Source organism: Microcaecilia unicolor, chromosome 6 (genome assembly GCF_901765095.1).
Source record: "Microcaecilia unicolor chromosome 6, aMicUni1.1, whole genome shotgun sequence".
In the NCBI taxonomy this organism is placed as follows: Eukaryota; Metazoa; Chordata; class Amphibia; order Gymnophiona; family Siphonopidae; genus Microcaecilia; species Microcaecilia unicolor.
This window is the reverse complement of record NC_044036.1, coordinates 170,775,539-170,802,607: the sequence shown is the minus strand read 5'-3', so window position 1 is coordinate 170,802,607 and position 27,069 is coordinate 170,775,539. Positions and strand designations below refer to the sequence as shown.

The 27,069-nt window shown below is 42.2% G+C and overlaps 1 protein-coding gene across 5 annotated transcripts in view; it reads left to right on the top strand.

Annotated features, from left to right (window-relative positions):
- Positions 1–27,069, top strand: part of ATP2B2 (ATPase plasma membrane Ca2+ transporting 2) — a 969,683-nt gene that overhangs the window by 834,075 nt on the left and 108,539 nt on the right. For all 5 annotated transcript variants that reach the window (XM_030205270.1, XM_030205268.1, XM_030205272.1 and 2 more), the window contains one exon: positions 6,413–6,647. In XM_030205270.1, coding sequence (XP_030061130.1) covers positions 6,413–6,647 — 235 coding nt within the window. The remainder of the gene's footprint in view (positions 1–6,412; positions 6,648–27,069) is intronic.

The window sequence follows — 27,069 nt, the reverse complement described above, 5'->3', positions numbered from 1 at the left end:
TATATATATATTACTTATTTTATACTACTTTTGGAGGTGATTTTAATTGGGTCAGGCACCATTTAAATGTGTATAAAGCTACTTCAAATGCTATTTGCTTTGTAATTGTTAGCTTGCTGTCTAGGTGACTTGGGATAGACAAAAGAACCTGTCGAGATAATGATAATAGCTGGGAAGTAGTACAAGAGCTAAAAAGGAAAAAAAAATAGAGATAAACTACTGGGCTCCAACCTTAGGATCAAATATAAATGGGAGTCAAAGTATTGGTAGAAAATATGTTTCTTTATTATAGCCAGAGATTTAATGGAGTAAAACAGACTTGACACAGAGCAGTGTTTTGGCAATTAAATGTTTGTTTCAGGAGTCATTATTTCTATAAATGTACAAAAAGAACAAAACAATCAATACAGGATTAATATTAAGACAAAAATCATAAACACAATAAATTAAAAACCTTATATATCTTGTGTCTAAATAAAAATGTAAACCTACATACCAGTGGCGTAGCCAGAAGTCAATTTTTGGGTGGACCAACAGGTTGGATGGGTGGGCACTAGACAGTGGTGTGCTGGTAAATGTTTAACAACAGGCTCTCTCCCCGGTCCACCTCTGTGCCCCCCCCCCCCCCCGTCCACCTCCCCTCAAAATTGCAGAGCTGGCTATAGCCGGGGAGAGAGCCTGGGGGATGGGGGAGGCAATGCATTACTCTCTCCAGAAAAAAACATTAAATGATCCCAGGTTCCAATCTAATTCATGTTTAATGTGGGATAAAATGCCATAAATAAGTAAATAAATATAATCTTTTAATGTTGAGCACCTGATTCTCAAAGTGGACATGTTCCAATCATTATAATGAAAATAAAATGATTTTTTTCTACCTTTGCTGTCTGGTGACTTTGTTTTTCTCATCATACTGGCCCAGTATCTGATTCTGCTGCTATCTGTCCTCTTTACTCCGTTTCCAGGGCTTCCTTTCCATTTATTTCTTTACTTTCCGCCTTTCTTCTTCATTTCTTGCTCTGGGTCCTCCGCAGACTTGACTGTCCAGTGGATCCAGCTTCTGCCTATTTTCTTCATCCATGTGCAATTTTCTCCTCTCTTCCTTTTCCCTCATCTCATCTCCTTCCTCACTCTTCCCTTCCCTCCATCCATGTCCAGCATTTCTTCTCTCTCCCTTCCCTCTCCTCCATCCATATCCAGCAGCCTCCTCTCTCCTGCCCTTCCCTCCATCCATCCATGTCCAGCAACCCTCCTCTGCCCCCTGCCCTCCCCTCCATCCACCCATGTCCAGCAACTCTCCTCTCCCCTCCATCCATCCCCAGCAATTCTCTTCTCTCCCCTGCCCCTATCCATCCATCCCCAGCAATTCTGTTCTTGCCCCTGTCCCCTCCATCCATCCATTCCCAGCAATTCTCCTCTCTCCCCTACCCCCCCCACCTCCATCCATCCATCATCCCCAGCAATTCTCCTCTCTCCCCTGCCCCCACCTCCACCCATCCATCCCCAGCAATTCTCCTCTCTCCCCTGCCCCCACCTCCATCCATCCATCCCCAGCAATTCTCCTCTCTCCCCTGACTCCCACCTCCATCCATCCATCCATCATCCCCAGCAATTCTCCTCTCTCCCCTGCCCCCCACCTCCATCCATCCATCCCCAGCAATTCTCTCTCCCCTGACCCCACCACCATCCATCCATAACGTGACTCTCCTCTCTCCCCTCCCGCTCCCATCCATGTGTCCAGCAATTCTCCTTCACCCCCATGCATCCTTCCCTCCCATTCCACCTGCCCACCCTCTCTCTGATGGCAGCACTTCCCAGACGCTGCCTACCACCACTACGATCTACCTCCTCCCTCTGTCTCACTCTCAACAGCAGTGGTAGCGATTCAAACATGCTACCTCCTGCTTCTAACCCGGAAGCGTCTCCTCTGCAGAGGAGACGCTTCCGGGTTAGAAGCAGGAGGCAGCGTGTTTGAACGCGACGCTACCGCTGCTGTTGAGTGAGACAGAGGGAGGAAGTAGATCGTGGCGGCAGAGGCAGCATCTGGGAAGCGCTGCCGTCAGAGAGAAGGAGGCAGATGCAGGATCAGCGCTGCCTGCTCCCTCCGCTTCGCTGCTGGGTGGGCCTGAACCCAAACTGGGTGGGCCTAGGCCCATCCAGGCCCACCCGTGGCTACGCCCCTGCTACATACAAAAGATCTTTTACAAAATGGTAACCACATGTAAATAAATAGATGTAACTCTACAAAGATATAAGAGTGGTACCAGAAATTTGGGAAAGCTTCTGAACACATGTTAAAAAGCATATATACTAAGTAAAATTGAAAACTGTGCAAAGTTGTGTTTGACTGTTTTCTACAAATATTTCGACTCCCGGCTATATTTGATCCTTGGTTGGAGTCCACTAGTCTAGCCCTTCTTTTTTTTCCTTTTAGACTCTTGGGGCCCTGTTTACTAAGCTGTGCTAATGGCGTGCTAGCATTTTTAGTATACATTAAGCATTAGTACGCGCTAACCATGTAGATGCCCATAATATTCCTATGAGCGTCTACATGGCTAATTTTTTAGCAGACGCTAAAAATGCTAGTGCACCTTAGTAAACAGGACCCTTGGAATGTTTTGTTGGGATTTTCACTTCATTGCATTTCGGAAAGTAGAGAAAGACATTTTCATATAGGGTAGGTGGACATACACATGTAAGTAGAAATTGTTTAATAAATGATGAAAAATGAGTAGCCGGTTACACTACAATGAGAAAGATCAAAGTCACAACCAAAATCAATGAAGAACACTAGTATGGTAAAATCAGCTTTATTAGTTAAACATCTCGTGCATAAAAACCTGACGCAGCCACATTTTGAAAAATGCCTTTATCAGGGGAATAAATCATTGTGGGAAAAATTTTATAAGAAAAACTGAGACTTCTGATTTGAATTTCAAACACAGCATCTAAAGTATCAGAGAGTGGCTTGTAATCACCATATGAAATGTGCAAATGCGTTGGGTTTTTATGCATGAGATGTTTTACCAATAAAGCTGATTTAACCTTACTGGTGTTCTTCATTGATTTTGGTTGGGACTTCTCACTGTCAGTGTTACCAGCCTCTCATTTTTTCATCATTGTAGTATTGTAGTACATGTTTTGAATCTGTGAAGGTTTTTCCGAAACTTGACCAATAAAAGGGATCAAAATACCTGTGATCTAAGCAAAATAATGGTATGCGTATAATAGCATATAATATGGAAAAACAAGGCAGTAAAATAATATTTAAAAACCATAAGTGATTATTCAAGAACAGTTTTTCAAAATATTCAAAAATTGATTTTTCAAAAATAGGGAGGAGAAAACCTCATAATGACCAGAATCAACAATATTTAGGCTCTTTTAGGTAACAGCCAGTTTGTAATGTGATTGGTCAAAAAGTAATCATGGGTCAAGAAAAACCTCCCAAGAAATATCTTCCAGAGTAGATCCAAAAATTGAACAAAACTTTAATAATCTTTGTGTCATGTACTCTACAATCAAACATGTGTACCCATTGGTTATTCAATGAATAATTTTTTTTAACTTATCAACTGTTCATCAATTTTTATGTAGGAAAATCAAATACTTAGCTTTTAAATCACAGATGCAAATGTCCAATCTTTTATTGATGAAGTTACATTTCTTTGCTATTCCTCATAAGCTTTATAGCTTGAACCTCTTAAGCTTTTTTTTTTTTTTTGTTACATTTGTATCCTGTGTGTTCCCACTCATGGCAGGCTCAATGTGGCAATGGAGGGTTAAGTGACTTGCCCAGAGTCACAAGGAGCTGCCTGTGCCTGAAGTGGGAATTGAACTCACTTCCTCAGGACCAAAGTCCACCACTCTAACCACTAGGCCACTTCTCCTCCTCAGTCCAGGATGAGGTCCCAACAGGGACCCGTTTCACAACGGCTTCTTATGGAGACTCAGCCAAAACATTACCCAATGCTTGAATAACCAATGGATACAAGTGTTTGATTGTTGGGTAGATGACACAAAGATTATTATTTTACTGCCTTGTATTTCCATATTATATGCTATTATACATATACCATTGTTTTCCAAAACTTGGCCAGGCTGGGTCCTGTTTCTATTAAAGTTGACATTTGGATAAACTCTTGCTGTGTTTGTACTTCCTCAGATCACATCTGCTGTTTGGTTGTCTGTCTCAAAGTTTCTTTAGCAAACAGGAAGAGAAAGAAAATGTAAAATATGATGTATGATCATCTAAAATTGTTATGATATTCTTTAGTTTTCTGTCTCAGTCTCTGCCTGTATAGAGTTGAAATCTTATTATATTCTAATATAACCATACCACCAAACTCAATCAGGAAAGGAAAAACTGTCATTTGGCTGACAATACATGTAAAATATATGAAAAATCAGTGCAGATAAACAACTTATGGTTTCATCACCCTATGAAAGAGGTTGTTTTATTCCTAGGCATTGAGGTTTAGTGGTGCCAGCTTGTAATCATTTTCAGTACAAAATCAGATTTTGATACTTTATGTTGGCATTGTAACTGAATCACAGTATTTTTTAACAGAAAAATTTCAGATTGCACATGCCCACTTTCAACAGCAATATCTGCAAATCAGAAAAATGAATACGACTATTGTGTAAACTCCTTGCAGTGATGATGTCATTTTGTTCTATATTTAGTGATAACAGTGCTATCTTTGAATCAGCTTTTTTTATAACACATCCCAATTTTCCTTGACAGTTAGACTAGCAGCAATAAAGTGAGCATAATTTGAGACTCATTCAAACCCAAGTTAATTTTCCTTGTGCAAACACTTAACCGCAGATACTGTTCTCTCTGGAATTTGGGAATTTCTACTAAATTGCAGTTCAAGCTTCAACTTCTACAGAAAACATGAACTAATTTCATTTTTGACTCCTGCTCATTTGACAAGGCTACTCCATTGCTGATACAGCTACACTGGCTGCCCTTTCAAGGGTGTATTGAATTTAAAACTGCCTATATTGTTTTTAGGAGTGGAATGTTTTCAGATATCTTACTCATATTATTACCTATTCTGTAGTAAGATGTCAGTCATGTTTTTGACTCTTTTAACTTTGAATTATTCAGCACCTAAATATGTTCTGTTTAAGCCTATATTGGATAGTTCCTTTACATTTCAAGCTGTTAGGGTTTGGAATAATCCTCTTTTACGGATTAGGCGCATACCTTCTTATGTTCTTTTTCGCAAATATCTGAAAACATGTTTATTTTATAAAGGCCCAATATTCCGATCGTGGGAGGGAACCTGGCTAACTCCTGCAGTTGGCGGTCAGCCTGGATATTCAGTGCCGGGCCATGTCCAGTAATTAGCATTGAATATCCAGATATTTTTTGTCCGGTTTAAATTTATAACTGGCCAGGCCAATATTCAGCACTGGCCAGTTAATCTGAAATTGGCCAAAGATATTCCTGCTATTTTTCAGCCTAATTTGACTGGCGATGTGCTGAATATTAGCGGATAGCCAGTTATATTGCGTAATATAACCGGTTATCTGTTAAGGACTAGATTCTATATATGGTGCCTGAAAAATCGGTGCCAAAAATATTTCCGCCGCAGTGTATTCTGTAAACCACAGCTAGATTTAGGCACGGTTTATAGAATAAGCCTAGGTGGGTTTATAGAATATCCCTTGCAGTCGTGCCTGCAACTAACTCTAGGTGTGTCCATTTACGCCAAGTAAAAGTTGGTGTAAATACCATTGCCTAAGTTAGGAACGGAACAGGTGTATTCTATAACCCTGCATGTAAATTTTTGGAACTCCCATGGCCCACCCATTCCACACTCATAGCCACACCCCCTTTTGGCAATGCACATTAGAATTTACGTGTTCCACTTTACAGAATACACCTAGCAAGTTATGCACATAAATTCTACTTAATGCCAATTGATGTCAATAATTGTTTGTTAAGTAACAGATATCTTTGCTGATTGGCTTGTTAAGTAATTAAATTGCGTGTGCAAATCCAGAATATGCCTGGATTTGCACGAGCAATTTTGGTCACACTATATAGAATTCATGAGTAAACGCTGACCGGCAATATTCAGTAGGAGATAACTGGCGATCTCCCACTGAGTATTGCCAAATAGTCAGCTAAGTGCCATTTATCTGGCCAGGAGCCATTCCTGGCCGGTTAAATGGTTTTAAATATCAGGGGGGTATATATTTTGGAGTACACTATTCATAATCTGTAGCCAGGTTATATAATTCTCAACATTGTTGTGTTGACGTCTCGATTGTAATCCATTCAGAATCCTTGTGGAATTTGGGCAGAATAATAGCACCTAGAATAGAAAAAAATTAGAATGCAAAGAAATTGGAAAAAAAAACATATTCATGTATCAACTTTCATTCTTATTGACAGGTGTTCTAAAATATTGAATGCAGCAGGGGAATCACGTATGTTCAGACCTCGAGACCGTGATGAGATGGTAAAGAAGGTGATTGAGCCAATGGCCTGTGATGGACTTAGAACAATCTGTATTGCTTACCGGGATTTTAGCAGTAGCCCAGAGCCAGAATGGGATAATGAAAATGACATTTTAACTGACCTCATCTGTATTGCTGTGGTTGGCATTGAAGATCCTGTGAGGCCAGAGGTATGCTAAACTCATGATATTTTAGGTGGGGGCAATGATGCCTTGCTATATATATTTTTGTCATGTTTTCTGACTATTTGCTGGTTGATATGATAATTATGGTTAAGGGATTAGAAAAACCTATACGTGAATTAAAGAAGCATGATACAACATTGGAAAGTTTACAAATAATAAAGCAAACAGGGATAGTATAACATTATTGGAATTAATGAGGGTTGGTAGGAGGGGTCTCGGTAAATCACATATAGAAGTTGTCAGTGCTCCTATTTTTATATCAATGCTGCATTACATCCTACCAATAGAGAGGATATAGTTGGAGAAATGAATAGAAGCTTTACATTCATGAGATAAAGAAACCCTGCTGTGCTGGCTGGAGAGTGGATTTTTTTTTTAAGGAAAACACTATAGGAAGCTTCCTGAACACCGGCTTGTAGGACAGCCCAATGATTCATGTGATAATGCTGTTTACTGTCGTGTGGGACATAGTAACATAGTAGATGACGGCAGAAAAAGACCTGCACGGTCCATCCAGTCTGCCCAACAAGACAAACTCATATGTGTATACCTTACCTTGATTTGTACCTGCCTTATTCAGGGCACAGACCGTACAAGTCTGCCCAGTCCCTGGCTTCTGCTGCTCATGTTGGCAGGTACTGGCGCTTGGAGACAAGGGGTGAGGGAATCATGGTTATTGCTTAAAGATGACACATAAGGATAATTTTATAAACCATAAACTGTTTTATACATATGAAATGGCTTTTATAACATTGCACTTGGGTGTTCATGTGTAAAGACAGGCCTAATGGCAATATTGCACATACTTTGGGGCACATTTTTGAAACAAAAAAAAAAATTCTAAAAAGCGTCACAGACCAGCAGATATACCTTTTTTGTCCAAAATGTCCAAATCACTATGTTAGAAAAACATGTTAAAGACATTTTTCTATGCTGTTTGTCTGCAGTGCATCCAAATCACAAGGGGGCGTGTTGGGGTGGGATTTAGGCATTCCCAAAATTGGGACATTTTTCTGCCATAATGGAACAAAGCAAAAACGACCAGGGCTAAAAGTGAGATGTTTTTGCCTAGACCTGTTTCAGTCATGACTAAGTCACAAAAAGATGCCCTAAATGACCAGATGACTACTGGAGGGATAAAGGCATGACCCCCTTACTCTCCCAGTAGTCAATGACCCTCCTCCCATCCCCCAGTGATGTGAAAGAAACAGTACATACCAGCCTTTAAGGCAGCCTCAGATGTAATGTCCAGTCCTATTAGAACAGTAAGCAGGTCCCTGGAGAAGCCTATTGGTCAGTGTAGTGAACTGTAGAGAAGAGGACCCAGGCCCATATCTTTTTCTAACTGTTACACTTGTGGTGGAAAGTATGATCCCACATATAGGTGACACATGCAGGCATAAGGGCTATTATTTTGGTGTACAGTTGGGTACCTGAGGTTTTTGGTAAGTTTTGGAGGGCTCACCATACAATATAAGAAGGTAACGGTGAACTGCGTACCTGGGACCTGTTATTTTAATTCCACTGCAGTGCCCACTAAGGTACCTCACTGCTCTGCTGGCTTGACTGTGTGGCCAGTCTATTACGAATGCTGGCCTCCCATGCATCCCAGTGCCTTGTTTTTGTGCATTTTTCCATTGAAATTATTTTTGCCGAAAATTGTCCAAAAAGATAGATGCACCAAGCACATCTAGCAAATGACCTTTTTTGAAACAAAAAGAATAGACTTTTTATGATTCGAAAATTGCTATGTTCGCCACTCGATGTTTGGATGTTTTCAGCAAAACATCAAAAATTGGATTTAGACATTATACCGAAAATGCCCCGAGACTGGGCATCCAAATAGCAGATGACATTTGATGTGAGAGTGCAAAGTGATACATGAGCGAAAGAGGAATCCGAACTATAGGTATGTAATGCAAAGTTCCACATTAGGGGTTACCTACCAGGAAAGGGTTCTAGGTGTCGTTATTGATGATATGTTGAAACCCTCTGCTCAGTGTGCAGCAGCGGCTAAGAAAGCAAATAGAATGTTAGATATAATTAGGAAAGGAATGGAAAACAAATATGAGAATGTTATAATGTCTTTGTATTGTACCATGGTACGACTGCACCTCGAATATTGTGTGCAATTCTGGTCACTGCATCTCAAAAAAGATATAGTGGAATTATACAAGGTACAGAGAAGGGCGATGGAAATGATAAAGGGGATGGGATGACTTCCCTATGAGGAAAAGCTAAAGCAGCTAGGGCTGTTCAACTTGGAGAAAAGACGGATGAGGGGAGATATGATAGAAGTCTATAAAATAATGAGTGGAGTGGAACGGGTAGACATGACTCACTTGTTTACTCTTTCCAAAAATACTAGGACTAGAGGGCACACAATGAAGCTACAAAGTAGTAAATTTAAAATGAATTGAAGAAAATATTTCTTCACTCAACATGTAATTAAACTCTGGAATTCATTGCCCGAGACTGTGGTAAAAGCAGTTAGCTTTGTGGGGTTTAAAAAAATGTTTGGATAGCTTCCTAAAAGAAAAGTCCATAATCTATTATTTGGACTTGGGGAAAATCCACTGTTTTGGGATCTTGCCAGGTACTTGTAACCTGGATTGGCCACTGTTGGAAACAGGATGCTAGGCTGGATGGGCCTTCATTCTGCCCCAGTGTAGCAATACTTATGTTCTTATGTAGGGTAGCATGCCAAGCAGTGTAAAGTGAAGACATGGGAAGCTGTTTACCGCACCTTGATAACTTCCCCCCTTCTTTTTAAAGATTTTATGGATGCCTTTCAGTTGGTATAGAACTTGGTGGGTAAATTGGATTAAATGTGACCCACTGACTGAAAAGGTATCAAAATAGGGTTACAAATAACAGTTATAAAAGTTTGGAGGGGCAACTTTCGTTTTTGAAAATTTGTGTACTATAGAGTCAGTAGTATGGGATTATGTAATTTTTTCACAACTTTGATGCTTTCATGTTTTACAGACTAAAAACTACAGGTATCTAAAGTGCGGTATGTGATTTCTGGGGTTAATTACTTTTATATTGATAAAAGATTCTCATTTTTTAAAAACATAGTCATACCTGAGGCTGAAATTTACAGGATTATGCAGTTGATATTCCTCTATCTTGTGGTATAGTTAAGTCATATACCCCACTTTTGGTACCTTTTCACTCAGCAAGTCAAAAAATACACTTTATTTATTTATTTATTTATTTATTTATTTATTTGCTGCATTTGTATCCCACATTTTCCCATCTATTTGCAGGCTCAATGTGGCTTATAATATGTTACAACAATACTCACATTAATGGAATAAGAATTTTCAGAATATAGATTCAGATAAGGTGCATAAGACTATCATGTCAACCATATTGATGGAATAAGAATTTCAGAATTGTTACAAATAATATGCATATGAATATCATGTAGGATTAGGAGTGTATAAATAGATAAAACATAACATAATGATATCAGGACAAAATACAGTGATGAGGATGTGATTATAATAAACAAGTTCGAAGAGTTCCATAATAGTTGTATCTGGTGTAATTTAGGAATCAGATCGTTATGGGGGATCATTTTTGTACGTCTTTTTGAACAAGTAAGTCTTCAGTAATTTCCGTAAGGTAGTCAAGTCCCCTCTACCCACCGCCCTCCATCCACCACCGGTCCGGGCCCCCCCCCCTGAATTCAAATCATAGCTCCTCACCTCGACCTCATTCTATGTAAAAGAAGCCTCTCTTCGGGCCTTCCCTCCCTGTGTCCTGCCCTCGTCTGACGTAACTTGCGCGAGGGCGGGACACAGGGAGGAAAGGCCTGAAGGGAGGTGATCTGTAGTTCATTCCATAGTTGTGTGCAGATGTATGAGAAGCTAGATGTATGTATAGATTTGTATTTAAGTCCTCTGCAGTTGGGATAATGGAGGCTTAAGAAAGTACATGATGAACTTTTGTTGTTTCTCTCAGGTAAGTCTATTAGGTCTGACATGCAAGATGGGGCTTCTCCATAAATAATTTTATGAACCAAGGAGCAAATTTTGAATGCAATTCTGTCCTTCAGTGGGAGACAATGCAACTTCTCTCTGAGGGGTCTGGCACTTTCATATTTCGCTTTTCCGAATATCAATCTGGCTGCGGTGTTCTGGGCAGTCTGGAGTTTCTTAATGGTTTGTGCTTTGCATCCCGCATATAAGGAATTACAATAGTCCAAAAGGCTCAATACCAATGATTGCACTAGTTTGCGTAATGTCTCCCTTGGGAAGAAAGGTTTTACTCTTCTAAGCCTCCACATTGCATAGAACATTTTCTTTATAAAATTTTTCGCATGGCTATCTAGATTGAGATTTCGATCAATTGTTACGCCTAGGAGTTTCAGGGTATCCGCAACAGGAAGAGTGTGGTTTGGTGTTTTTATATTGGTATAATTGATTTTATTGCGATGATAGTATAAGGCATTGCGTCTTTACTGCATTAAGCTTTAGTTGGAATGCATCCACCCATGAGTTCATAATTTGGAAGCTGCGATTAATTTTATCTGTAATTTCTGATATGTCGTTTTTGAACAAAATATATATATATACATGCATTCCCAATGTTAATTGGGAAATAAATGTATACATTTTTGGCCCACTGAAACCACATCCGAAACGTGAAATCTCTTCACCAGATAGTCATCCTGTGGAGGTATTCAGTGTCACAGCCATGGTCTGACCTGACCCTAAATATTCAATGGCAGGGCATGCTTGCCTTCTGGTATTGAATATCCTGGTATCAGCAGTCACCAGAAGTTAACCGGGCACATGCTGATATTCAGATTGGTGCCCAGTTAACTTAGTGAGCCCATCAGAGCACGCTAATTCCGTTCAGAAAAATATTTTTTTATTTTTCAGCGTGGGAGGCATAACTATGGGCGGAGAGTAGGTATGCCCTGCACTAATCAGGTAGCACAGGCACATTTCCGCACACTACCTGATAACCGTGGGATTAGAGCAGGAGCCCTTAGCCAGGGCCGCCAAGAGGGGGGGCAGAGGGGGGACAAAATTCCCCGGGCCTCCAAGGGGGGCCCGGTGCCACAGCCCCCTCTACCCACCACCCTCCATCCACCACCGGTCCGGGCCCCCCCCTGAATTCAAATCATAGCTCCTCACCTCGACCTCATTCCATGTAAAAGAAGCCTCTCTTCGGGCCTTTCCACCCTGTGTCCTGCCCTCGTCTGATGTAACTTGCGCGAGGGCGGGACACAGGGAGGAAAGGCCTGAAGGGAGGTGATCTGCAGACTGCCGCTGCTGCGCTTCTTTCACACAGAACGAGGTCGAGGTGAGGCACTATGATTTGAATTCAGGGGGGCCCGGCCCAGTGGTGGAAGGAGGGGGCGGGTGGAGGGGGTGGTGGTGATGAAGACCTCGGGGGGGAGGGGGGCGGCCTTGCCCGGGCCTGGCCTAGTCTCTCAGCGGCCCTGCCCTTAGCGCCAACAAAATAGGTGTCAGTAAGGGCTTCCGTGGTAATGGCCACACGCTAATTTGGAAATTAGTGCGTGGCCGTTAACGAAGCATATGGAAATATGGCAATTTTACCGCCATGCTAAAAGTGGCCGCAGCAACTTGTTAAGTGCCGCTGAATATCATGTGCCAGGTCACCAGGCCCTCCATGTCCTGACCTGCTATATGTATAAATGGTCACTTTATAAAATTTAAAATTTTTAATACACCGCCTTTCAAAGCAATTTGCAGAAACAAAATGGTTTACAATAGGTATACCACAGATAAAAAGGAACTCCATCATATAAACTGTATAGCACACAAAATATTACAGAAGTAGCACTGGTGGCTGGAGCCAGGAAGAAAATGAACTCCTTCAGGCCAAAGGAACTGACCCTTTCAGCCTCAAAACAGAGAGGAGCTCTTCGTGCTGAGTTTTTCGCTTGCTATACAGCAGATTTCTGTAGTTAGCAAATCAGCCGATCACTAGTGAAATGAAATAACTGACATGCAGATTGCAAAGGCATTGAGCCAATCAGCATCTGAGCTTCCTTATACCTCATCAGTGAAAACCTACCTATGTATGTAAATGCTACAATTTACATGCATAAAATGGCTTCCATTGGGTATATTGCTTTTTTTTTTCTTGATTTTTACATAGTAAGATAGTAACATAGTAGATGATGGCAGATAAAGATATGAATGGTGCATCCAGCCTGCCCAGCAAGATAAACTCATAGGATATGGTACGATGTGATCTAACATATGCATGCTTGATGTTGATCTGTCTTTGCCATTTTTGGCACACAGACCATAGAAGTCTGCCGGGCACAGGTCCTTCTTTCCAACTACAGCAGTTGCTGTCGAAAACCCCACTCCAGCCAATCCAGATCTGTCCAGTTTTGATTTTACCTTTCCTTTCAATCTTCCCCAATAATATGGGCTTGTAAATTATGTTGGAAGGAATGCGGCTCCTAGTGTTTTTTTTTTTCGGATTTATTCCATTTTCAGTGAATCTCTAATGATTTGCAGTTTCTTTTGTGTTGTATTCATATGTTGTAAACCTGAATTTCAAATAAGAAGAAATGACAGACAACCTGAAAGGGCATGCAGTATGGTGGTAACATCCATTATTATGTTGATGTGTGCTATTTCTTTTTATTTATACATGTGCATTCCCAATTGCACACAAGCTAAAAATAAACATTATCTTTTTAGACCAGATTACTCTGGGTACCTCTCTGTTTTTCTTTATTAGATCTTCAAGAGATATGCTGTCCATTGTCGACGGGCTGTTTCATGGAAATGCCATGAGCGCTGAATTTACTTTTCATATCATAGACAGAATAAGAGAAAAGACACAATAAATCAGGCTCCAAGAGACCTAATTAGCTACAAATGATAAAACTGGTTTTGTTTGATTTTTAATGTGTATCAGGGGCGTATCTGGACTCCGGCGGTAGGGGGGGCCAGAGCCAGAGGGAGGGGGCACATTTTAGCGCCCCCCCCCCCGCCCCCGCCGAGCCCCCACCGCCACCAATAACTTAGTCTCTCCACCCCCCTCCCGCCGCCAACCCTCCCCCGCTGCCGTTCTTACTTTTGCTGGCGGGGGACCCCAACCCCCGCCAGCCGAGGTCTGCTTCCACCTGCCGCTGCCTTCAAAACTTCTTCTTCAGCCGGCGGGGGACCCCAAACCCCCGCCAGCCGCCCCGCGCTGTTTAAAATTCATCTTCGGCCTCCGTGGCCGTGCTGCTGGGATAGGCGGCGCTGTTGAAATCCACTTCGGAGTCTGACGTCGTTGTACGTTGTACGTGCTGCGACGTCAGACTCCGAAGTGGATTTCAACAGCGCCGCCTATCCCAGCAGCACGGCCACGGAGGCCGAAGATGAATTTTAAACAGCGCGGGGCGGCTGGCGGGGGTTTGGGGTCCCCCGCCGGCTGAAGAAGAAGTTTTGAAGGCAGCGGCAGGTGGAAGCAGACCTCGGCTGGCGGGGGTTGGGGTCCCCCGCCAGCAAAAGTAAGAACGGCAGCGGGGGAGGGTTGATGGCGGTAGGGGGGGCCAGGGCAAAATCTGCGGGGGCCCAGGCCCCTGAGGCCCCACGCAGATACGCCCCTGATGTGTATATGCATTTCAGCTTCATTTGGTCTTATTGCTGAATCCTCAGTCTTCAGAAGTCTGGGTTTTATGAAGGCACAGGGGACCTTTCACCAAGCTTTGGTAAGAAGGGCCCTGTGCTAGCAGCGGGGGCCCCTTTTTGCCACGCACTGTGGCCCTTTTTATCGCAGCGGGTAAAAAGGCCAAAAAATGGCATGGCTATGCGGTAAGATTTCACTTCCTGTGTGGCCATGTGGGGGGGGGGGGGAGCTCTAAACGCCACCCATTGAACTTGCGTTAAGGGTTAAGGGCTTCCGCGCTAACCTGGTGGTAACTAGGTAGTGCACGGCGCTGCCCAATTACCGCTGGGTTAGCGCTGCGCTAGAAAATATCTAGTTTTTTTTCCATAGTGTGACAAATGGCACGTACAGGGACTGGAACTACCACCAACACCCACATTCGGCCAGCGGTAGTTCCAGATTTACAGTGGCATCCCAAGGGTGGTGGGGGCACTCCACTGCTGGAGGGGTGCAGAGAGCAGCCGCGTGGCTGTCAGCTCTTCTGGTTCCCTGCTCCCTCTGCCCCGGAACAGGTTACTTCCTGTTCCGGGGCAGCGGGAGCAGGGAACCAGTGGATCCGACAGCCGCGCGGCTGCTCCCAGCAGGTCAGAATGCACTCTGGGGGGGGGGTGGGGCTTGGGTGATATGCCGGGGGGATGTTTATGCGCCCGGGGGGTGTCGTGCTGCACCTGGGGGGGTGTATGAATGCCGCTGCACCGAGGGGGTGTGCACGGGGGCGAACCGCCCCGGGTGGAAGCCGACCAAGGATCGGCACTGCCAGCTTAGCGTATGGTAAGCCTGTGTTGGACTTACCGCTGCTCTGTAAAAGGGCTCCATAGTGTCTTCCCTCTCTTCATTTAACAAAAGGCTTTTTTTCTAAAGTGTGTGAACCAGATACCTCTGGATTCTATATAGGTTGCCCAGAGTTGGATGCCGGAATCTGTGCATAGATCCATGATCCACATGCAAATTCATTGTTAATTGGCGATATTTAGTGCTGTTAACAAACACTTCATTGAAACCAAATACGAAATCCACATGCTTCTCTAACAACCATGCCCAACTGTTCTCACATGCATCTGAAATGGGGGTGTGCCCATGGGAGGGGCACGGGTGGATCTGAGGCACTCCAAAGAAGTTAGGTGTGGTGTTACAAATGGTCATCTGTGCCTAACGTTGGGCGCAGGAATTACCCCAACTGAAGTCCAGTGCCCACAGTTAGGTACAACTTGTTCATGAGCCCCTGTTCTATAAACAGTGAGTGCCCTGTATAGAATAGGGGCCCAGCACAGATTCTTTTGGTGCTATACACAGAATTCCTCCTTTCACGTACAAATTAGCATGCACTGTTACTACACAAGTTTAGTAACTTACTGCGATGGCATGGCATAATGTGCTAATTCACACTTTAACTGCATTCTGTATTAGGGATCAGGAACTGGGCAGGTTATTAATGGAGAATGAGTGTGCACTGCACACTGGAGTTAGTTCACAATATTTACTGTACTTTATTGTGCACTGTCGTTTGTGCTATCACAGGTGCACTTAACACCAACTCAAAAGAAGGCATTAAAGTCTAGTTTCAAGAAATGGAACCTAAAATTAGGCCCCAGGATGACCCATGCTAAGCTAGCATTCTGTAAAGAGTGCTCTGTGTGGAGTGTTCTTTATAAATAGCCAGCTTAGTGCACATGTCACACCTAACTTTGGGTGTGAGCATTTATATCAGCCAAAGGTTGGTGTAAATACTACTATTGCTTATTATTTCTAAAGCGCTACTAGACGTACGCAGCGCTGTACACTTGAACATGAAGAGACAGTCCCTGCTCGATAGAGCTTACAAGCTAATTAGGACAGACAAACAGGACAAACAAGAAATAAGGGAATATTAAAGTGAGGATGATAAAATAAGGGTTCTGAACAAGTGAATAAGGGTTAGGAGTTAAAAGCAGCAGCATCTCTTTAAGCAAGCCTACCCAAATGCCCCAACCTAATCTCGCCAACTTCCACCCCCAATTCTGTTCTGACTTAAATACTAACCTCCCATCCTTCTCTTTCCATCTCTCCTTAATTTTATCCCTCCTTACCCTTTCTCCCAAATTACACTATCCTATCCTGTCTACCCTCTTTTATCCTAGTCATATATTATCTAGCTCAAGTTACCATACACTACTAAGCCCAACTTTACATTGTTTTACTACTGTTTTATTAAAATTCTATTAACTTTGTATTTCAAATTACTATGTAAGCCGCATTGAGCCTGAATTATGTGGGAAAGCGCGGGGTGCAAATGTAATAATAATAATAATCAAAAAGATTTGAAGACGGACAGAGATGGAGCTTGATGTACCGGCTCAGGAAGTCTATTCCAGGCATGTGCTGCAGCAAGATAAAAGGAAATGCTGGCATCCACCTCATGACAGTTAGACACACAAATGCAGGTATTCTATAACATTGTGCCTAATTTCTGGGAATGCCCCTGACCCACCTATAGCCATGCTTTCTTTGGAGTTGCTGTCTATGAAATTTAGGTGCATATGTTATAGAATAAGGTAGCTCTGCTCATAACTCCTAATTACTGCCAATTAAGTGCTAGTTAATTACAGTAATTGTTAGCACCTAGTTGACTAATTACTGCCACTGCTGGGGATTAACAGAAGACCACCTGTAATGTAGAGGGGTTGAGAGGGGAGCAGATGCCAAATCCCAGGCACCCAGTGGAGGGAGGGGAGGGGAGGGGAGTGAGCTGCAGACTCACAGGCAGTGAGCCTCAGCAGCCAAGAGAAGAGCTTGGTGCTGCACACTACCAAGTTTTTGTCACTGCTGATGGGGATGGAGGGGAGAGAAGGGCAGATGCTGGACAATGGGAGGGAGGGAAGAAGGGAAGAGAGAGAGAGAGAGAGAGAGAGAGAGAATGGACTAGGGGAAGAGAAGAGGGAGGGGGAGAAGGAAGAGAAAGGGAGAGAGACTGGATCTTGGGGTGGGAGAGAGGGAGATTATCAGCCCTTTAGGGAAGGGAAGGGGGATGAAATTTGATTTACCACCTTTCTGTGGTTACAGTTAAAACAGTGTACATAGTATATACAGGTACTCATTTTGTACTTGGGGCACTGAAGGGTTAAGTGACTTGCCCAGAGTCGCAAACAGCTGCAGTGGGAAATAAATAAATAAAATACCTTTAATTGTGCGATTAATCACAATTAAAAATTTTAATCAAAATGCAGCCCTACTTATTAGTTTACGCTTGGATCTTCCAAACCTGGATGACCTAAACAGAATCTGGTTTTAAGTGAATCTACGCTATTTGCAATCAATCTTATTGTGCAGAAAAGAACATTTTAGTGTGGCAACTGCAGAGGACATCCGGAGCATACCCCTAACAATTACTGTACAGCCTTTGTACTTACCACATGTTCATTTTTGCTGATAAAGTGCAAAAACTTTGCTGAATTTTAGTAAAAGGACTCCTTAGTTGCTTTCTCATTGCTTGATAGAATCTAAGAATTCCCTGGACTGCATCATGGCCTGTATTTTGCTTCTAGTATTTCCATGAGCTTAACTTTGATACATTGCTTAGTGACACCTCCTTGGGGGAAATGTGTTTATTATATGATATGAATGGGTAGAGCTTGCTATGGTGCAGCCGCTTATTATAGAATTACAGCCCATAACGGAACAGCAGGTAATTACCAGAGGGGTGCTCTTTTGTTAACATGTTTTCCATTCTATTACATTGTTGGCAGCTACTGTCCATTAGAAATATAGTACTGTCAACATTAAACTTAGAAGTCAAGGAGTTGTTAATTCATTCTTTAATGAATTGTGTTGTTTTATTTTCTGATTTTTAAATAACAAGCTTCTGATGAGTTAGTTAATGATGGGCATATTTATTTCCATTCAACCCTCATGTGCACAATAAAAATAAACCTGAGATGAATTACCAATAATAATTTGTGAACTGATTTAACTTGGTGAATTCTGCACATAGGAACGTGTTCATTTGAATGTATTATTAGTCAATCAGAGCCTTTATTAAAATTCAAAATCAAATAATGGGCAATTTTAAAAGCTATTTCAGGGGTCCTTTTACAAAGGTGCGCTGAAAAATGGCTTGTAGTAGTGTAGGCGCAGGTTTCAAGAGCATGCCGATCCATTTTTTAGCATGCCTGTAAAAAAAGGCCTTTTTAAAATTTTTGCCAATATGGATGTGTGGCAAAATGAAAATTGTCGCGCGTCCATTTTGGGTCTGAGACTTTACCGCAAGCCATTGACCTAGTGGTAAAGACCCGCACGGTAACCGGGCAGTAATGACCTACGCATGCCAAATGCCACTTGACAAGCGTCCGTTACACGCACCTGAAAATGAAAAATATTTTTCAGATGCGTGTATTGAATGTGCACCAAAAATGAAATTATTGCAAGAGCTACACAGTAGTCAAGCGGTAACTCCATTTTGGCACGCATTAGGCATTCGTAGACACTTACGCGGCTTAATAAAAGGGCCCCTAAGTGAGTAAACCAAGATAGATTCTTATAATGTTGCACATGTAATAATCGCATAAATCATGGGGTTGCAGTCTCTATTGGGCAATTCTATAAGCAAAGCACCAATGATTACCCATGCATTGAATATATACATGTTTAGAATAGTAGCATATACATGCATATGTGCCCACTTAAGCATGTACATGCTATCATGCCACCTAAGTGCTATTCTGTAAATACATGCTTAACTTCTATACTGTGTATTTGCAAGGGGGTGTATACAGGGGAGAAACATGGGCAGGACATAGACGGGGCTCCCACTTACATATGTAACTTACTGAATATTGCTAGTTACGCACATCCCTGCCACACTGTGAATTCCTAAATGTTAGGTGCATTGATACTGGGTTATCATAGTATTAAAGGAATCTAGGCACCTAACATAGAAAAATGAAGGCAGGTAAAGACCATATGGCCTATCCAGTCTGCCCATCTGTGCAATCTACTCTTCCTTCCACTCCCTTAGAGATCCTATGTACTTGTCCCAAGCTTTCTTGAATTCAGATAGTGTTCATCTCCTCCACCTCCACTTGGAGGCCTTTCCATAAATTCATCACCCTTTCCATGAAGAAGTGTTTCCTCAGGTTACTCCTCGGTTTGTCCCCTTTCACCTTCATCTTATGCCTCCTCATTTCAGAGCTTCATTTTAATTGAAAGAGAAGTATTAACATATCTCTATCATATCTCCCAGGACCTCTGAGAGACCAAGCCTAGCCCAGGGCAACAAATCTTTGTCCTGCCGCGTCCCTTCTCGCCTATGCAGAAATAGGAAGTACTTCATATAGAAGGCGGGATGTGGCTGGCAGAGCAGAGTTAATGTTATAACACGATAACCCAGCACACAGGAGCAGGAAACCAATTCGGTCTTCTGCCTATGCCGGCCACTGGAAGTCTGAAGAAAGTGGCTTTTCTATTGCCAGCGCTGGGATCCCCTTTTAAGCAAGAAATATCAATTGGGAAAAAAATATTATTACTCCAGTTTGACATGTCCAGCGTGTTTGACATGGTGGATCATGAACTTTTACTCTACCTACTAGACACATTCGGAGTAAGTGGACACGTGCTAAACTGGATCACGGGTTTCCTATCCTCTCGTACCTACCAAGTAAAGGTAATTCCGTCATTTCTGCACCTTGGAAAGCCTGTTGTAGGGTACCTCAAGGCTCTCCCCTTTTTCTGATCCTTTTCAACATTATGCTGATTCCGCTAGCTAAAGCATTATCCAAGCTCGGTCTTAACCCCTTCATTTATGCAGACAATGTGACCATTTACATCCCTTTCAAGTCAACACTAGCCAAAATCTCCGATAAGATAGACGCCAGTTTTTCCGTCATGGATTTCTGGGCAAGTGCGTTTCTGTTTAAATTTAATCAAGACAAAACACAATGTCTAATCCTTTCATCCCAGCACAATAAAGTCGTCCAGTGTACACTCCACATTAAAGGCTACAGGCTTCCGATTTCCAATAGTCTGAGAATCCTTGGTGTAGAGTTGGATAACCACTTACACCTGGACAATCAAGTAAAACTCATCACAAAACAAATGTTCCACACAATGTGGAGGCTGAAGCATATCAGGCAATTCATAACAAGGGATCTATTCAATACCCTAGTCCATTGGCTGGTCCTCTCCCATATAGACTACTGTAGCAGGATCTATGTTGGTTGCCGTGAGTACATTCTGAAGAGGCTTCAGACAGCTCAAAACATGGCTGCAAGGCTTATTCTGGGCAAATCGCGTTTTGACAGTGCTCACCCACTACGTTTTCAACTACACTGGCTCCTTATAAAAGACCGTATTGCATTTAAAATCTGCTCACTAACGCACAAGATAATTTATGGTGAATCCCCTGACTACATGCACCATCTAATCGATCTACCATCAAGAAATGCCTTAATAACTGCAAGGACCTACCTCAATCTACATTATCCCAACTGCAGGAATATTAAATACAAGACCCTTTTTGCTTCGTCCTTCCCCTACATCAGTCCAAAAACCTGGAATGTTCTGCCGAAACAACTAAAACAGCTGGTTGACCATCAACTGTTCAAGAAGTCCTTAAAAACATACTTATTCGATAAGGCTTATTCCACTGGCACTTCCACTGTTTAACACTCCTCTCCTGTAGACCGAATAGGTTATTCGCCGGTTGCTTCACACCCTGTCATTCATCGTGTGTTATCCCATGTTCCCTCCCCTCCTGTCACATTCTGTGTCTGAGTTATCTCTATATTGTATTGTATCCTCTTGAATTCATGTAAGTCACATTGCGCCTGCTCTTGTTGGAAAATGTGGGGTAAAAATGCACCAAATAAATAAATAAATTCCTCCCCTGCTCAGCACAACCCTAATGTCAGTTTGGAGCTGACCTAGGGTTTGCCACGAGAGGAGCGCCCTTGTTTGGCATGCTGCTTCTGAGCATTGGAGAGGAATAGCTGATGATCTGTTTAGCATGCATTTGAATGCTCCTTGCGCTCAGAGTGGGTGAGCTCATTATTTCATGAGCTCGCTGGCTCTGAGCATTTGGTGGTAGCAAATGCAGCACTAGTTCGGTGCTTATAGCCTCTTAACGCCCGCATTTGCTTCCGAGCAACGGGGCATGAGTGAATTCCATTTACCACCACCCTCTGCTGCCTATCAGTCACCAATTTTCTGATCCAGTTTACCACCTTGGAACCCATCCCCAAGCCACTCAATTTATTTATGAGCCTCCTATAAGGAACACAGGCACACCAACTTACACTAGCCATTGACCTTGTGTAAGTGATCAAGCCTAACTTTTGGTGCACCAAAGCACTAGTATTCTGTAACAACTTAGATGTGCCTAAGTGCCATTATAGAATTGATGCTAACCATGCTTCATTGCGGCACCTATTTCAAGCTACCAAATAATAGAATTATAGAATTGTGTTTTGATAACGTAACTCCACTATAGGTGTCTACTTAGATTTCCAAGCTAAGAAACCTATTATAAAATCACCTCCACAAATTGTCTGCCAGTGTTTTCAGGTTTGTGGATTTTAAGTAACATATAGAAGGTGCCAATAGAAAGGCAGGTTGGCATGAACTTTATCTGATGGAACTATACCTGCTTTGAAAATGTGTTGATTAGATTTCTCAGTTGTTCAGTGTATTCCTGTGTGGATTCTTTAGTCAGTTTTTTTGTGCTGTTGTAGAGCTCTCTGTATCCTCCTTCTGTATACTTTTGTGTATCCTTTGTCTGCAGGCATGATGATCACATTTTGATTATTTTATATGTTTTTAATGGCAGTTCGTTGTAGTCACAAAAAGTTCTATAGCAGTTTATTCTGTTTGCTAGACAGCTGTGATTTCACCTGTGTCTATTTATAATTTTTTTCCCTATTTGGAATATTGTGTTCAGTTTTGGATGCCGTATCTTGCTGAGGACATGAAAAAACTTGAAGCAGTTCATAGAAAAGTGATGAAAATAGTATTTTTTCATATGGTCTTTCATACATTTTTACACATTTTTACATTTTTATTTTTTTGCATTTTTGGCACCTCTCACATATTACTTTCATCCCAGCTCCTCATACACACCTAGATTTCATTTATACACTGTACTGATAGTTGCTTGCTCCTTCATGCCATTTTCCATCAGCTCCACGTGCATGCACCTGCAAGTTTCGTTTTTGGCGCCATTTTTGTCCTTTTAAACCCAATCCACATTCTAGCACACTTTTTGCACCGCTCTCTAGCGACGTCCAGCAGTGACATTATTTTACATTATTTCACTTCAACAAGGGTCTTTTTCAAGATATCGTACTCTTTTTCAATCTTTCATATTTCTAGATCGACTTTGATGCATGCATGCCGTTAGTTCTTCAGTTCTCTGTGGCTTATTCGTTGCATGTTTTATCTAGTACTTGATTAATCACAGACACTGGATTCTTTTTTTCTAGCTCTCACCATGCTTCCATGTTGGCATTCCTTTTCACACCATATGAGTCCTAGGTATTTAATAGGCAAAATACTTCCTGTATTTTCTTCATTGGCTCCCAATGTTTATATTGGATTGTTACATCATAAGTCATTTTCTTTACTACTGTAACACACAATCGCTTTCATACATTATTGCCCATAGACCAACCATTTCACAATTTTCAATCAGAGGATTTACTTTCCTATATACCGATTACAAGGCTAGTATATTTATTATTTCTTCAATATAATAAATCATGTTACACAGTTCCTTACAATACGCTTCTTTTGGTTGCAGCTGTACAGACCACTGCCCCCTTCTCTCTTCACACACCTTCTTTTACCTCTTATTCCCTCACTCTGGTTGCTTTGACATTCATTCACTTCTCACATTAGTCATCCGCAGGTCATAGGCGCCCCGTATAAGAGGCTTGGGGAGGCTAAGCCTCCCCAGCCCAATGGTCGACTTCCGGGTGTTGCGCCTGCCCTACCCACTCCCCTCGCACGTGCGGTTTAATTGTTTTAGTTCCGTGGTGGGGACGTCATTGACGTCGCTTCCATGGAGAATATGGAGGTCAGCACCGCCCTCTTGGCAACAACGTGACGTCATTGATGTCGCTACGGAGGTAAGCTCCGCCCCCTTTAGCCTCCACAAAACAGTTGGCTACCGACCTTCTATGCCGCAGGTCCACTTTTGCTGGTCTGCATATTGTGTATGCTGTATTCATTCATATTTGACCTTTGGATACCAATATTATCTTTTGTGCAATACTCCTTGGATACACTTTATTTGCACTAGATGTCTCACTTCATTTATCTACTATCACTCACTAATATAGTAACTAATATAGTAACATAGTAGATTAATATTTTAATTCAATGTTTAAACAGGTTCAATGTTTAAACAGGTTTTCCCAAAGCAATTACTCACCTATACCATTTCATCTTTATAATTATGTTTCTGTAAGTTGTCCAATATTATTCCAATATGATTTTACATGTCTCAATGTATTATTTGTATTTTTATTATGTTTGTACTATGGTTTAAATTCAAGTTGTATCCTCATACACATATTTTACTGTTTTTACCATGCATACATATTGTTTATCATTTATTATCTAGTATCTATTGTTCACTCATTTACTTGGTTTTATGTTTATATTTATGTAGACTCCTGAAGAAGGAACTGTGTGTTCCGAAACAGGGTACCTTATTGAGTCATCCTCCATTAAAGATTATTGAGTGACACCTGACTCCATTCCCACTCCTTGTTCCTCTCCTAGGTTTCTCCATGGGATACCGGTATTCCTTCCACATTATGGGGTTTTGCGCCACAAGACGTATGAGGAGGGACTTAATGACCAGAAGATGTATACCATGGAGGAAAGAAGAGATGGGGTGATATGATACAGACATTCAAATATCTGTTAGGCATTAATATACAAACAAACCGTTTACAGAGATGGGAAGGCGGTAGAACTAGAGGACATGAATTTAGGTTGGTAGGGGGGATGGAGTGGGGCGACTCAGGAACAATGTCAGGAAGTACTTTTTCAGGAGAGTACATCCTTCCTGTCTCATCAGCTCGTAACCTTGGGGTCATCTTCGACTCCTCTCTCTCCTTCTCTGCACATATTCAACAGACTGCTAAAACCTGTCGTTTCTTTCTCTATAATATTAGCAAAATTCGCCCTTTCCTTTCTGAGCACACTACCAGAACCCTCATCCATGCTCTTATCACCTCTCGCTTAGACTATTGCAACTTGCTTCTCACAGGTCTCCCACTTAGCCATCTCTCTCCTCTTCAATCTGTTCAAAATTCTGCTGCACGACTAATATTCCACCAGGGTCATTATGCTCATATTAGCCCTCTCCTCAAGTCACTTCACTGGCTTCCTATCCGTTTCTGCATACAGTTCAAACTCCTCTTATTGACGTATAAGTGCATTCACTCTGCAGCTCCTCAGTACCTCTCCACTCTCATCTCTCCCTACATTCCTCCCTGGGAACTCCGTTCACTGGGTAAATCTCTCTTATCTGCACCCTTCTCCTTTACCGCTAACTCCAGACTCCGTTCCTTTTATCTTACTGCACCATATGCCTGGAATAGACTTCCTGAGTCGGTACGTCAAGCTCCATCTCTGGCCGTCTTCAGATCTAGGCTAAAAGCCCACCTTTTTGATACTGCTTTTAACTCCTAACCCTTATTCACTTGTTCAGAACCCTTATTTTATCATCCTCACCTTAATATTCCCTTATCTCTTGTTTGTCCTGTTTGTATGTCCTAATTCGATTTTAAGCTCTGTCGAGCAGGGACTGTCTCTTCATGTTCAAGTGTACAGCGCTGCGTACGTCTAGTAGCGCTATAGAAATGATAAGTAGTAGGAGAGTGTGGTAGATACCTAGAATGCCCTCCCATGGGAGATGGTGGAGATGAAAACAGTAATGAAATTCAAACTGTGTGGGATAAACACAAAGGAATCCCTTACAGAAAGAGAATGGCAACTTCAGTAACTGATAAGCAAAACCAGTGCCATGATCATGGCTGGAAAATGAAGAAGAAGACACAGTGGAAGACGAACTTATAGAAAGTGGGTAAAAGGACACCCGACATGGCTGTGGTTTCAGTGGCGTACCAAGGGGGGGGGGCGGTGGGGGCGGTCCGCCTCGGGTGCACGTCACTGGGGGGGGGGGGTGCCGCGCGCCTGTTGGCTCTTCGTTTTCATGCTCCTTTTGCCCCGGAACAGGTTACTTCCCGGGGGGGGGGGGGTTCTTTCACCGGGGGATCGGGGTTTCTTTCGCTGGGGGGGGGGGCGTCGCGCTGTTCTGGGGGGGTGCTGCACCCAGGGGGCGGGGCGTATCGGCGATCTGCCCCCGGGTGTCAGCCCCCCTAGGAACGCCACTGTGTGGTTTGCCCAGTGAGGCTGCTTTAGGGGGCAATAGATTACTAATGCTGGGCGAAACACAGCTATCAGGCATCCTTTTACCTGCTCTGTATATCTTCCACCATATCTGCTTCTTCATCTTCCATTCTACTGGTACTAGTGGAACACTTGTCCATCTGTTTTTTTTAGGACTGATCATTGCTGGACAGATTTGAATGGGCTGGAGTGGGGCTTTGATGACAGCTTCAGTAGTTGGGGAATGAGGCCAGTGCTGGGCAGACTTCTACAATCTGTGGCCTGATAATGGCAAGGATAAATCAAGATCAAGTATGCATATGTACTGTCACATCATCCCTTGTTGGGCAGAATGGATGGACTATACAGGTCTTTATCTGCCATCATCTACAATGTTTTTATATATTGAATCGCTCTCATTTTTTTGCATAAAATTGTCATCTGGTCTTTTAGAGGCATTGACCCTGTTGACAGTGTGGTATATAGGCTCCTAAAAATTTCAGTTTCACTACATGGCCTGTGTGATTCTGTCACATCAGCAAAAATCTCTCTCTTTCTCACAGGCTGGCAATTCACCTTGCTTTCCACTATTCTAAGCAGAGCTAAATCTCTTCTAATGCATATTTACTTTAAAATAAATTCTAACAGCATGCATCTCAAAACATCTTTGCAAGAAAATGTCGCTTTTTTCCACAATTCAGTATTTTCTGCATGTTTTCTAGGAAGGAAACAAGCAGAATGATTATGTAGATATAGTTATACTGAATGACCTGCTAATGTGTCAGAAACAATATTTGTCAATATTGCTCATCTCTTTTCATCAAAAAATGAATAGTAAGGTTTTTAGAATTTGTTGCCATCTGACATTCAGCAGCTGTGCCAAGATTTGTGGAGTCAGGGCAATAATTACCAATCAGCAGTCTTGATCAATGCTTTTTATAAATATTTGATGCTTTACTTGTCAAACACTTTTAAAAATTCATTATGATTTTAAATGACATAGTAAAGTGCCCTGTATTCTCTATTGCATGTGTTTGCAACCCAGTCCTCAGTATATACCCAGCCAATCAATGAATATACATGAGATAGATTTGCATGCACTGCCTCTATTGTATGCAATTCATTGTGTATATCCTGAAAACCTGATTGGCTACCCCAAGGATTAGGTTGAGAATTGCTAATCTAAGGAGATGGTATAAGTTCTTTTTTATAATTATTTATAATAGAATGTGCATTTTGATGCATGACAGGATCAGATGTTTTGTCCTTAGTATAAAAAAAAATGCCCATAAGAGATAGCAATATATTACAGCACAAGGACTGGGCCTGGAATGCAGGAGTTCAGGTCTCAAGTGCTGCAGACAGCCCAGGTTTTCAGAAT